General features: G+C 45.7%; 1 protein-coding gene across 1 annotated transcript in view; it reads left to right on the top strand.

Annotated features, from left to right (window-relative positions):
- The first annotated feature begins 173 nt into the window (after nucleotides 1–173).
- The window catches only part of HSD17B12 (hydroxysteroid 17-beta dehydrogenase 12), a 94,838-nt gene continuing 82,598 nt past the window's right edge, over nucleotides 174–12,413 (top strand). The window contains exon 1 of the mRNA XM_009277581.1: nucleotides 174–237. Within this exon, the coding sequence (XP_009275856.1) occupies nucleotides 174–237 (64 nt within the window). The remainder of the gene's footprint in view (nucleotides 238–12,413) is intronic.

Raw genomic sequence — 12,413 nt, forward strand, 5'->3', positions numbered from 1 at the left:
CCCTAAGAACGGCTCGCTGACAGAGGGGCTGTGTGAAACTTGTGCCGACCCCCCCTTTCTCCTGCGGACCGTCCCCTCTCGAATCCGGGGACGTGGTTGCCTGCAGCTCGGGGCCCTTCCGAAAAGGGCTGCAGCACGAGTGGCCGTCCCTGGTGAAAGGGGCGATAGTAGCCATGGCCAGGAGGGAGTGGCCACAGCACTTAACTGGCGTCCCAGAAATACAGGGGCGCTGTGGAAGTATGGCGGAGGATATTACCAGGGGATTCTCAGTGCTACGTTGTGCGAACTTTTCTCAGTTCTCCCATTCCTGGTCACGGGAACCGTGCTGGGGAAAGACCATTTCTTCCATCTTAGTCTGATGCTGCTACAGTGGCTTTTAAGTAATGATGAGGAATTAGAAAGGGCTTCCCTGCTGGAGTAACAGATCAGGCCAAGAGAATTTTCAAATCCATTCCTGCCAAAGGCAGTGGGAAGGGAAAGTCCTGTGTCTGGTTGGGAATTGTTAAGGTGGGCCATAAAAATAATTGCAAACTGTAAGAGCTGTGAGTTTGAGATGAGATGGTAGTTTGAAAGGCTGCAAAAGGTACTCCCTTCCCTGAAGGGCAGTAGGAGGGCATCAGGTGTTTAGACTCTGCAGCTGCTTCTAGGTGGCAGACCTGTAGGTACAGCAGCCCCACAACAAGCTGGTAGGTTGCAGGGCTAATGAATGTGGTTCCCCATAACCTCTGCAAGAGCCAACACAGAACTCATGCGTGAAGACATGGTTGGGTAATTGAACGTCTGTTTGCATGAGACACCAGTAAGCCAGCAATGCTACTGGCAGTGTACGTAATCCCAGCGCATGTCATGGGTCCTGCATGCACAGGCTTGAAATACAGCAGCAGTGCTTTGGACAAGTTACAGCATTACGTACAGGTGATCAAGGCCCATGTCTTCCTTCCAGCTAGAGAAATGCTATGCCTCTTAAAGGTATGGTTGGCACAGGAGACCCAAAGCCTCTGACTTTCTAAGGTTGGTTTTGAATGTATTACTACATTATCAGTTGCCTGCTGGCCTGTGGTGCATCACAGAAGTCTTGGTTGTTACTTTAACTTTTCTGCAGTGTTTCAAACATGGAAGTTTTCAGTGCTTGAGCCAAACGCCGCCTTATCACCTGGAACCGCAGACTGTAGACAACAGATCTTTCCTCAGTCACATCCTTGAACATCCCGTGAACAGAGAACTGTGATGCAAATGTCCTCTGTCACTGTTCCGTACAAGCGCAGGCAGCAGCGGGCCATTGCGTGTGGCCAATGGATGCTCACAAAAATTATTCTTTCTGTTTGCCATGATCATGATCTTCAAGGCATGGAGGAAGAGGAGTGTTGGCAGTACAGCTAAATTCCCTGTGTTTATTACTCCCGCTCTGAAGCGGGAGCACTGCTGCAACGCCTGCTAACTTGGACCTGAGCTGTCACTGTAGAAGGACACGTGGCCATCATCAGCTGGCTGTTGTATGTCCTCTGTGTGCTGCTGATGCAGGCGAGATGCTGCTTTACTGGGGTGGCTGCTGTAGTCTCCAGCTGAAATGAGGAGAGGTTTTCTCAGTGTGAATAAACACTGGGGTGGTTTGCCCTGAAGTGCATTGTGGCACCAGCAATAGGCTGGGGAGGCTCTCTGTTTTCTCTCCTGCTGGAAAGGAGGGTGAAGGCACAGCTGCAGATGCATTGGGTCACCTTGAGGATTAGCGAATTACTAAGTCATACTGTGGGAGGAAGTGCATTTCCTCCTCTCCTGGTCTTTTAAAAACCAATGGGTCTGATGCTAATTAGCTGCTGTGATTACTGTGACAATGCTTTTTTTCTACTGCACAACTAGAAAGCAACTCTACAAAAATTAGAAAGCCCTTACAAGGCCTTTTGTAAGGGCTCTTTACTGCCCTTTAACGCTTCTGCACATCTGAAATTGAGTTGCAAATTCTTTCCTTGTTTTCTTAGTGGGTTTTTGGTTGCATATATGCAATTGCTTCTGTCTCTGCTCTGTCTAATTGGCTGGTATTTAGAAGGAGCGGATGTGAGGAGGAGGAACTATGTGAACTGGTAATGTACTCTGAGAAAATTAGGTTTGTACTACTTTAAATAGCAGCTGTTTTGACAAAAAGTTAATTTTTTCTACTGTCACGCTTATGTGTGAAGGTCTGTATGCAGCTTTTCTGGTTTTCTCTCCCCATAACTCACATCTGGCTTCGTTTTGGCTACTGTGCAGTGATGGAGGTTGGGTGGATGTTGTCTCGATGCGGGATTTCTGGGTGCATCTTGAGAAAGAATACAGTGAAAATTCCTGGGTCAACTGCTCTGTACCTTTAGCGTGCCTCATAAATTGGTAACAGAAGATAAGAATAACAGCTCACTTGCTTGGAGAACAGTTTAGCTAAATAAACCACAGACTCGAGAGGAGCAGAGTGCCAAGGAGTCATTCTGAAATCACCAAGAATACAGCAAAGATGCGGCTATTCCCCTGCCTTCCTCTAGACAGGCAGATCCGTTGGCAGTGCTGGTAGTTGTGATCCATAATGGTATTTCCTTAGGCTGGATGAGAGTGTCCCTTCGGTGGTGGTGGCAGGCAGCCACCTCGCTTCTCTGCCATTGACGGGTGTATTCTGGAGCGCAGAGTCTCTGGAGCAGGGAACCGTCTGCTGCTGTCATAGCTCCCGCTTGCAGAGTTGCTGTATCTCCTATTTTAGGAAGCCGCCTCTTTTTCTGGAAGAGATGAAATCATTTTTCTGCCCCTTCCCTTCAGTAACTTCGTGAAATGAAGTCAAACTCCTATGGTAATTCAGACTGGGAGGGACCTCAGAAGGCCTCTAGTCCAACCTCCTGCTCAGAGCAGGGTCAGACCACTTCGGTATATGCAAATAATCAACTTTGTATATTCAAAATACACTGGCTCTACAAGTTGGAGTGATCTGATGCTCTAAAACTTCTAAATCTTGGTCGTGTCAGATACTTAAACTTTTCTTTCTTTTTTTCCTGGCTCAAAATTACAAATATTTTAATGAGAAATAATTTTTTTTTCCAATTTGCTGTAACTGAAGTGATGTGTTAACTGGAAACAAAACTTATTTTGACTGTGTAATTGGCCATATGACACTCAAAGAAAAGTCCTGTTTTCTTTCAAGCCTCACAGTGGCTTAGAAAAGGGTCCACTTCTTCCCCCAGTGCCTTTGATACAAGCATGGTTGAATAATCGCACATTTAGTGATTACAAAATGTCTGATAGTGATGATGCTTTCTCATGTGGTGAATACAGCTGTACAGTTGTACTGGGGCCAACAAATGTTTGTGAAGATGAGCTTGCCTTAATTAAGCTTCTTGGAGTTTATTCGCTAACATGCAAAAATAACTAAATGTGGGCAATTTGCTCTAGATTTCTTAAAAAAGAATCTGTAAGAGGTCATTAATCAGGATGGTGCTCTCAACTGCCTCTAACTTTCTGTAATTTGGTTTTAGACAAAACTCCCTTATCCAGTCTTAAACCGTTCTTTTCCTGTGTAAATGTTTAACAATAAGTTCTTTCATCAGCAGCGAAGCTGGGTGGACGCTCTCTGCCTGTTCTTGTTGGCTTCTTTTACTTAACATGGGCGACATTTGACTATGCGTAGTCCAGCATCTGAAAATAGTGATGCGTATACCAGGGCCGCTAAGGGAGGCATGAAAAATACGTGTAACCAGGTACACGAGCAGTGGATTAGATACTTATTTGTGTCTTTATGGTCAGGCCTTTTAAAAACTAAGAATATGCGGGGTGATTCCCAAACTCTTACTGACTAGGAAGTTGGGGTAATAACAAGCTCTAAATCAGACCTTAACGATAATCCTATTAGATTAATGAGATGTGATGCTTATATGAAGAGGAAGAAGTGACAAGCTGGATTTTGTGCTTGTAAATGGTTTGAGTTAGATTCCCATCTCTAAGATTATGCTTCCTATGGTCCCTGGAAACAGTGTCTTATAAAACAGACCCTGATCCTTGTGAAGTTAAGGGACAACCTTAATGAAATAAGTTGGATGATAAATGATTTTAATGACAATTTTAAGAGCTCCATACAAACGACATTCACTTGAGTGCTGACCAGGTGGTAACCTGTTGATAACTTTGAGCAGCTTTCACAAGCCACGTCATTTTTCAGGCTCCTTAGCATCAAGTGAAATAGTTGTTACCTGAAGGTGTTTTTGTTTTCTGCAGTTAAGTTTCAATCCCTGTTGCGCAAATGAGTGCAATCTTGCTTTGCAGGTGTTTGGCAATATGCAATGATAGTTGACAGACCACGTCACAAATCACTATTGCAGATTAAAACAGCCAACCTGGTGCAATGTGTGGTGAGGGTATAGTTAGTAGGGAAACAAAGGGAGTTTTAACCTCTTAGCACTGCTCTCACTGCAGGCTGTGAGAGGAGAGGCTCTGTGCGACTCCCTGTTTTGCCTGCACCTGAGTGCTTGGCTGGTGTGTGTGGAGCTTTGGGGAGAGCTTTTGGTTATCTCTCATTCTTTAGCAGAATCACTTATTCAGGGATTTATCATCTTCAGCACTTTGGATCCATGGCGAGGGTTTTCTGGTCTTCTCAATTCTGGGCACTACACAAACACTTCTACCCTTGTATGAAATAAGCATGGCAGTCGTCAACCTAAAAAGTAACAGTAAGAACATGTGAAAATATGCCAGCTTGCTTATAACTCTTGATCATGGCAGCTCAAGTCAAACTTGCAGCCTGAACTTGGAGCATGTGTTGTTTTCTTGTATGGCTATTTGCAAAGTGCTTCTGAAGGGTTACTGCTCTGAACTGTGGCTCTGGGAACGATCTGGTGCAAGTGTCCTAATCCTGTCTGAGCTTCCCAGAAGTGCCGTACTGCAGTGTGTATGGTGTTTTCTTTTCCCATCTACCATGTAACGTTTCCCGGTATCCATCCTAAACTTTCTTTGGTAAAAAAAAAAAAGAGCTGTCTTCCTTTGGTCATCAGTCCTACTCGTAGCTTGTAATGTAGAAGATTTCTGTCCGTGTCTCCCTCCAGCCTGCTCTTTGTTGGACTAAGCAAGTGGTGCTCTTCCAGAGCAACCCAGGAGAGGTGGGATCTCTGACCCTGTTGCTCTAGGCTCAGCAGCTCGCACTGCGTGGTACTTCAGTGGGCTGAAACTCCTTTTGAGACCTTGCAGCTCTTAGTGAGTCAGGGAGGTCCTCTACTATTTTTTACGTAGGCTACTGCTACTAAAACCAGTTTTGCTTCCTGGACAATATAAAGGAGTAAACCATACTCTGCTCTGTTTTCTACAATTTTGCTGTCTTTCTGCTTCTTGATTGCTTCTTTTGGGTGTTTTCCTTTGCACATGATGTTACTAACTGTTTAAAATGTCTGCTTAGTAGGATTGCTCAACACTTGTTGCATTAAGTGCTCCTTCTTGCACTCTCTGGTCAGAAGAGGAGAGGGAGAGCAAATGCTTAGAGCCCAGAAGTCGAGAGTCCCATCTCCGGTTCTGCTGCGTCCCTGCTGATGGGACTTCACTTCTGGCTTGTGTCAGCACCTGTTGAGACTAAATGGGTATGTGCGGGCACCACCAACCCAGCATCAACCAGGCTCATAATCTCCAGCTCTAGTTTGATTTGGTGTGAACACTTCCATTCTCCTGTCTTTTTGAGAGATGCTTTTCATTTTTCAAGTGAAATTCTGCGTGGAACTGTTCAGTAACACAGAGCTAATGTCACTAGGGAACTTGAATCAGAATATGAACAGGCTTTGCCATGTTTAACTGCAGGAACAGAGATGCATGTGAAGGAGAGTTAAATACTGTAGTATGGTCTCTCCACCTCCAAAAGAAAGCTAATGGTGAGTGGAGGACAGATGCTGTTTGCATTAAGGTGAAAGGAATACCCATCTCTGATAAGCAGCCTGAGAGAGAAATGCTTGAAAATTTATTAGCCCAGGGGATGAATAGCTGTGTTATTTTAAGCTAGCTCGTTCTCTCAACCTTCTGTGTATTTTAAAGTAGGAATACTTGTAATGGAAATCGGTTACTTAAAACTAGGGAATTTATGCAAGAATGTAATCTAGAGTAGTATCTTGCTCCAGTTTCTTTATATCGCTTTTTTGGCCAGTGTACTTCCCTCCCCTTTGGGAAGGTTACCTGTGAAGCACCCTGGTGAAAGCAAGGAAAGGCCTTGTGTAGGAGTGAGGAGCATGGAAGTGTCTCCAGCAAAGCAGTCCAACTGGAACTGTGCCGGCTGTTGGAGCCAGTTGGGTATGTGCACTCCTGTGTAAGGAACAAGTGAGCTAGCAGGAGGTCCTGAGGGTGTGAGGGTAGAGCTGAGAGTGGGGTTTGGGGAAAACTGCAGTAGTTTACCACCTGGGAATTATTTTTTGGTAGGTGGGTGAAACACATTGTTCTTGGTCTTAAGAATATTTTCATTCCTAATCCATAGGGTTGGGACGACCATCTCTGCTACAGAAGGGGTGATAGTAAGAAAATATCTTTCCTAATTATTCTAACAGAAATGCCAAATGTGATTCTTTAGGCTTGTATATGAACACAAATGTGGGATAAACAGTGTCGCTAATGGGTAAAGCATCTCATGTTGTGTTGGGCTTGCATGGTTTAATCACTTGCCTAATTAGATTTAGGGTTGCTGCTTGTAACTTCAGATGACTTCTGTTGCTCACTTATTGATAGGCTTTAGGAAACGGAGGTTCCTAGAGTAAAGCAAAACACTTCTGAGATTAAGTACATTAATATCTGAAAATGCTAGAATTGGGGCTATTTGACTTCCTTCCTCTGTAGTACATTTAATTGCACAAAGGGATTCTACCTTAAATCTGCTATTTTTTGACTCCTGATTATTTAACCTTAATGTAGTATTTTTTTTCTAAGTCTGTGTAACTTCCCAGATTCCTGGAGTTGAAGTCTAGAGCAGTACACCATCACCCACTGGGTGAGTCATTAGCAGAGCTGAAATCCCGATCCACAATATAAGCTTCTCCAGCTAACACTGGAAAAGAGCTATATGCGAAATTTCCTACTGAGCTTTTTATTTACTCCCCTGCCCTCAGCAACAGATGGTGACACCTAAGATCCTGGGGTTTAGTTTTGAAAGAAACCTCTTGTGTAGCAGTTCTTAAAACTGGAGATGAGATGTCCAGAAGCTGAGCCTCAGGGAAAACTGTGACTGTCCCTTTGTTTCTTGTACTACTTCTTCCATTTTTGTCACCCTCCCTGCTTCTTTCTCTCCTGAGGGTTCTCTTGTGTTTCTCTCATGACTCAGTTGCTTGTCCCAAAGAGGGTGGGAGACAGCTGTGTGGCTCAGGTTGAGGCATGGTCTGTGTATGTGCAGTACTTACTGTCTAGTTGACTGTACAGGATTTGGTTTTGGTTGCTTATTTTCTCCTCTTAAGTAATCATGAGCCACGGTGTCCTAGGAGGGTGTATAACATCAGTCATGCCAGTACCCAAGGGACAGCTGTACTTCCACTTCTTGAGGAGCTCTATACTTTCTGGACAAGGAAGAGCAGAGGTGAGGAGCTCAGCTCTAGGGATGTTAATCACAAAGATTTTCCAGAGGATTTTCATGTATGTTAGAAGACTATCACTGAAGCAAAAAGGAGAAAAGCTGTAATGAGAGAAGGGGAATGGGAGGTGTGGGATAAGCTCAATGGGGCAAAGGTTTTTGTTGTTGATGGGAATCACTGAAGAAAAAGGAGAAAAGCTGTAATGAGAGAAGGGGAATGGGAGGTGTGGGATAAGCTCAATGGGGCAAAGGTTTTTGTTGTTGATGGGAAGAAACTGTTGTGCAGAGACTAAAGAGTCTGGTCTCCTTCCACAGTCTCTAGTCCCTACTTTTGGATGCAGAGGTTTGTGGGGGTGTGGACAGGTGTGTGTAGGTGTGGAAAGCAGAAGGCAGAGAACTATCTGCAGTGTGACTGCTGCTACCCAACCAACACTTGCTTATGCTTGCATGCTGCTCTTCTCCATACTCTACTTCACCACTGGATCCTTGTTCCAACAAGTCCCAGTTTCACGTTCCTCACCTGTGTCCAGCCAATCTGTTCCTCCAAAACTCTTCCCTTGTATCTCTTTTGAAGCCTCTGATTAACTTGTTTCCCATGGGCTTCGTCCCCTCTGCTTCCTTCCCCAGGATTCTTATCCTGCCAGCAAAGGCATTTGATCTATAAACTCGTCATAGCTTTCACAAGTATTTTTTTTCCTGAAGAGGTGTATATGCCCAGTATTCCTGGTGTCCGAGTCCCATCTGCCACAGGAGCTTTCCATCTCCAGAGTGTGACTGAGCAGGGGTGATTCAGCACAGCTCATGAGTCAAATCTCTTAACAGGAGGGAGAAGCAGCAACCAACCAGGAGAAGGATAGGGTGGTAAAGGATCGCTGTACTGCTGGAAGAAGCTGCTACCCTGTCAGTAGTTGAACAAGGGATTAGAGTTAGGGTTTCTTAGTGTTTGTTCCTGCCCTCGGATGTCCTGCATGTCCAACCTACTGTTTGGCATGGCAGAAAGGGTTGTGTGTTCTGATCAACTTACAGTTGTGCTTAAAGGCAAGTTACCTGTCCTAATACAAACTCTTTACTTCAGTCTCCTTGTCCCGGTAGTCCCAATTCTGTCTTCAGATCTATGTCAAAACTTTTGGTGCTCTACAGCTTTGTGTTGGTTCCTAGATTCTGAACTAAGATCCTCCATTTGCTGGACCGGTTCTTCACCTTTGCCATTTTTTGCCAATTCTAGTTGTGGTCTGAGTGTTCACTCCAGCCTCCAGGGCCTCGTTCATGTTCCTTTGCAGTGGAATCAGTTTACTGCCTCTCTCAAGCGATGTCAGTTTATAAATGAGGTATCTTCAGTCACAAGAAGACTGCGTGGTTTTACATCATGGCTTTCTGATCTAATTGTTTGGTGGGGGGAGAGAAGGTGGTAGATGGAGAGCTCTTCTGCTTTTCTCCTGCTTGTGCTGGCACTGGTGTTTGTCTTGTTCTGCAGTGATCTGGTCAAGGAGTCTGCCCTGCAGAAGATTGATCACTTTTGGCTATTTATGCTCCTTAGACTGCTTTGCTGTGGGTCAGATGGGTTCCAGTGCCCGTGCAACAGAAGGGAAACTCAGCAGTATCATGAAACTGTATGTTGAGGATACAGTTAAGCCCAGTGGTCAGCTTGAGTTGTTCCAAGACCAGACTGCTGCCAAAAGAATTGCTTCCGCTCTAGTCGCTGGCTGTGAGCTCTCACTGCTTCCCTTATGTTGCCTCTAGTCGATGCGTGGTGGTGGCGTGAGTGAGGTCTGCTCACTAGCATGGCTGACAACTAACTCTGCAAGAAAGACCAGCTGCTGGGTTAGCTGGATCAGCTTGCTGATTTGCCTGAAAAGCAACTGGTGAACAGATGCTGGGGAAGCAGGTAGGAGTGGATGGTTGGGTGACATCCTGCAGCTACGCTGGCTTAAACTGAGCCTAAAACTGCAGGAGGAGCCTGTTGTCACTTCTGTTGCTTGGCCCCCCTCTTGATGGGCTATTCCAAAGTCTTGTTTTGCTTGGTTCCATGTGGGTCAAGGTAGGTGACATGTATGCAGTCCTCTTGTGGGTATGTTGGGAGGCTTGTTTGTGAGTTGCAAAGTACAGTTTTGGAGATCGTTGCTAACAAGTTCTAACAAGCTCCTTTCCTTTCAAAGACTAGGATAATGGTCTTGTCTTGATTTGCTAGTTATGGAATTAATTTTAAGAAAACTTTAAGCCACTCCTTACACGGTAGTTTTAGTGTTCTGTTCTTTCTGTGGGGACTTACCCTTAGGGACGGACCAGTTGTATTTGGCTATATTTAAAACTCTAATTCTGGGAACTGAAATCTTGATGGTTTACAGTGTTTGAAAATGTGAGGGGGGTGGGAAATCTGTCCATCCGGAACTCATTTTAACTAAACTTTCTTGGCTTACAAAGAAAGAGGTGGATTTTCAAGCTGCCAGCTATGCAGAATTGTGGTAGGATCTCATCCCAGCTGGATTCCTCACTTCTACGCTGTTGCTGGTTGTGGTTAAAAATCAAAGTGTAGAAGTTCTGATATGAAACATTGCCTTGCCAACATATGAAAATAATGCATTTGTTTAGAGAATGTTAGTGTGACGTACCAGTATAGACTAGCTTGTTTCAGTCACTGTTAGTAAGCTTTGGATTGAAACCATGTCTCTCATAAGCTAGCCTACAATTTGTCTCCTTGCAGCTTCGCTTTTTTTTTCTCTCAAACTTACTTTCAGCACAAATTCTGCAGAAATAGAGGAAGTAGATCTGAGTAAGAATATATTTTATAAGTGCATATTTTTTTAAAATAGTCTTTTCTGTAGAAGTTTGTTTGTATTTTCATTTTTAAAGGCTTACTTTTGGGGGAATTAGTAGTATGGCACGCATCTAAGCAAGGCATGCTGATCATAACTTTTAATGCTCAGTCCTGTCCTGCATATAGTCTTACTAGCGGTGGATTTTCTGCAGTCTGAAGTTTTGCCCTTACTCCTAAATCTTGGAGCAGTGATATGGGTGTTTGTTGTTTTTTTTTTTTTTCCTTAAGGTGTCTTGGTAACTTTGATGCAAGCTACTTCCACAATGGCCATTTTTAGTGTGAATGATGTTCCTAAATTCAGTAGTGCATTAGTTTGCAGGTGGGGTGGGCTGCGCTGCCTCTAACAGTGACCTGACTAGACTGTGCTGTGCCCCAGTTGGTCCATATTCAGAGTGCTGATGACCATGTACATGTCCTGTTGCTTTTAGGACAGCAGTATTTTGGTGAGGTGGCACTGGCTGTCTGACCATGCTGTAGGAAAGGTTTGTGGGACCTGAAGGAGTGAAGCAGAATTGCTGGATCAGTTCCTGCTGGCAGCGGGGGAAGCTTTGTGCTGTTTTGAGGGGGTCTCTTGGGAAAGAGGCTAGCAGGACCTGGGGATAATAAAGCTGTTTTGGCAGGCTGGTTCTGGCCAGTGGATTAAAGGTACCAAGATCAGTCTATGCTGAGGTGGTAAGAGCAATTTCCTTTGCTCTTCCTAGTGTCTGACTTCTAAAGGAGGGTTTTCTTTTGGACCAGAAAAAGAAGTCCAACAGCAGGCCCCCAGTCCCACTCAGAGAGGAGTGGGGGGAGCACTACTTGAAACCTTTTCTGTTGTTTGTTCCTCTAGTGGAAGCGGTAAACCTTTCTAAATCAAAAAGTCCTTGAGAAGTTGGGATAGCAAGGATGGGATGTCAAAAAGGGGGAAGAGCAGCAAATAGGAAAAGAGGGATGGGGCAGGAGGTTCATAAAGTCAAACAGGGAGCCAGCAGGGTGCAACCTGTTGTGGGTGCTGCTTTCCAGAGTATCCAGGCGGATGCTGTTCTCTTTATAGCATTACATCTCTGGACAAAGCGTGTTGCTGGAAATTCCTCTGAGCTTCCTTTTTTCTGAGCTGGTCTGCTTGCTTGGGACGAGCTGAAGAGTCCTGTCACCACTTACTTGAGGGGTGGGCTCTGTAAATGAAAAGGGCTTTGGGGAGATTGCAGTGAAGACCTTGGAAGGAGGTTGTGGTGGAGCTTGATGGGGGGATGCTGCATTCTTGGTGTAAGTATCCATAGAAGTCTCCACCTTGCCAGGAACAGGGTACGTGTTGAGGACATGGTGAATAGTGCTGTGTCTGTGCCTGTGCTCCCTGATGGAGCCAGGGCTCAGTGGGACCTGAAATTCATGTGGAGTGTGGGCTGGCCCGGGGGTCCTCCCCTCTGTCAGGGGTGTGTGCCCTGCTGCCTTGGGTATGGGACAGAGCATGTAGGGCTGTTGGCATCAAGGGTGTGAATGCTCTGCTGGATTCTCTGTGAAAGCCAACTGTGGAGACTCGTGGGGCAGGGCGGTGAGGTGCAGGAAATGCTCTCAGTTGTGTCGCTTTTTCTGCCTGCTGCTGCAGCTGAGCATGGTGTGGGCTGGGCTGCGAAGAAAGTGTTGGTAGCCCCGAGCTGGTCCTGCTGGAAGCCCAGCTCTCTGGAAGTGCCAGCTGCTAGTCTGGAGTGGGGCTCCAGCACCTCGGTAATGTGCATTTTTAGTGTCAGAGTATTGATCACATGGACGTACTGGGATGAATGTGTAAGGGTAAAAGGTGGTCCTCACACCTGTTGAACCCTGGGCCTCGTGTGAGACTTGCCGGCTGAACTGCTGCTTCCCTGTGGCTGCCTCTGCCCCTTTCCTCACGGAGTGGCACTGCCGGGCACACCTGCTCCACAGCTGTCGCCGCCGTGGGACAGCCCAGTGCCCCACGGGCTGGGGCAGAGGCATCACACGTGGACGTGGGGCCAGTCTTGTTCAATATCTTTATCCGGTCAGTAATTTGCAGATGACACCAAGTTGGGCGGGAGTGTTGATCTGCTCGAGGGTAGGAAGGCTCTGCAGAGG

Source organism: Aptenodytes forsteri, unplaced genomic scaffold (assembly GCF_000699145.1).
Source record: "Aptenodytes forsteri isolate BGI_AS27 unplaced genomic scaffold, ASM69914v1 Scaffold146, whole genome shotgun sequence".
NCBI classification, from domain to species: Eukaryota; Metazoa; Chordata; class Aves; order Sphenisciformes; family Spheniscidae; genus Aptenodytes; species Aptenodytes forsteri.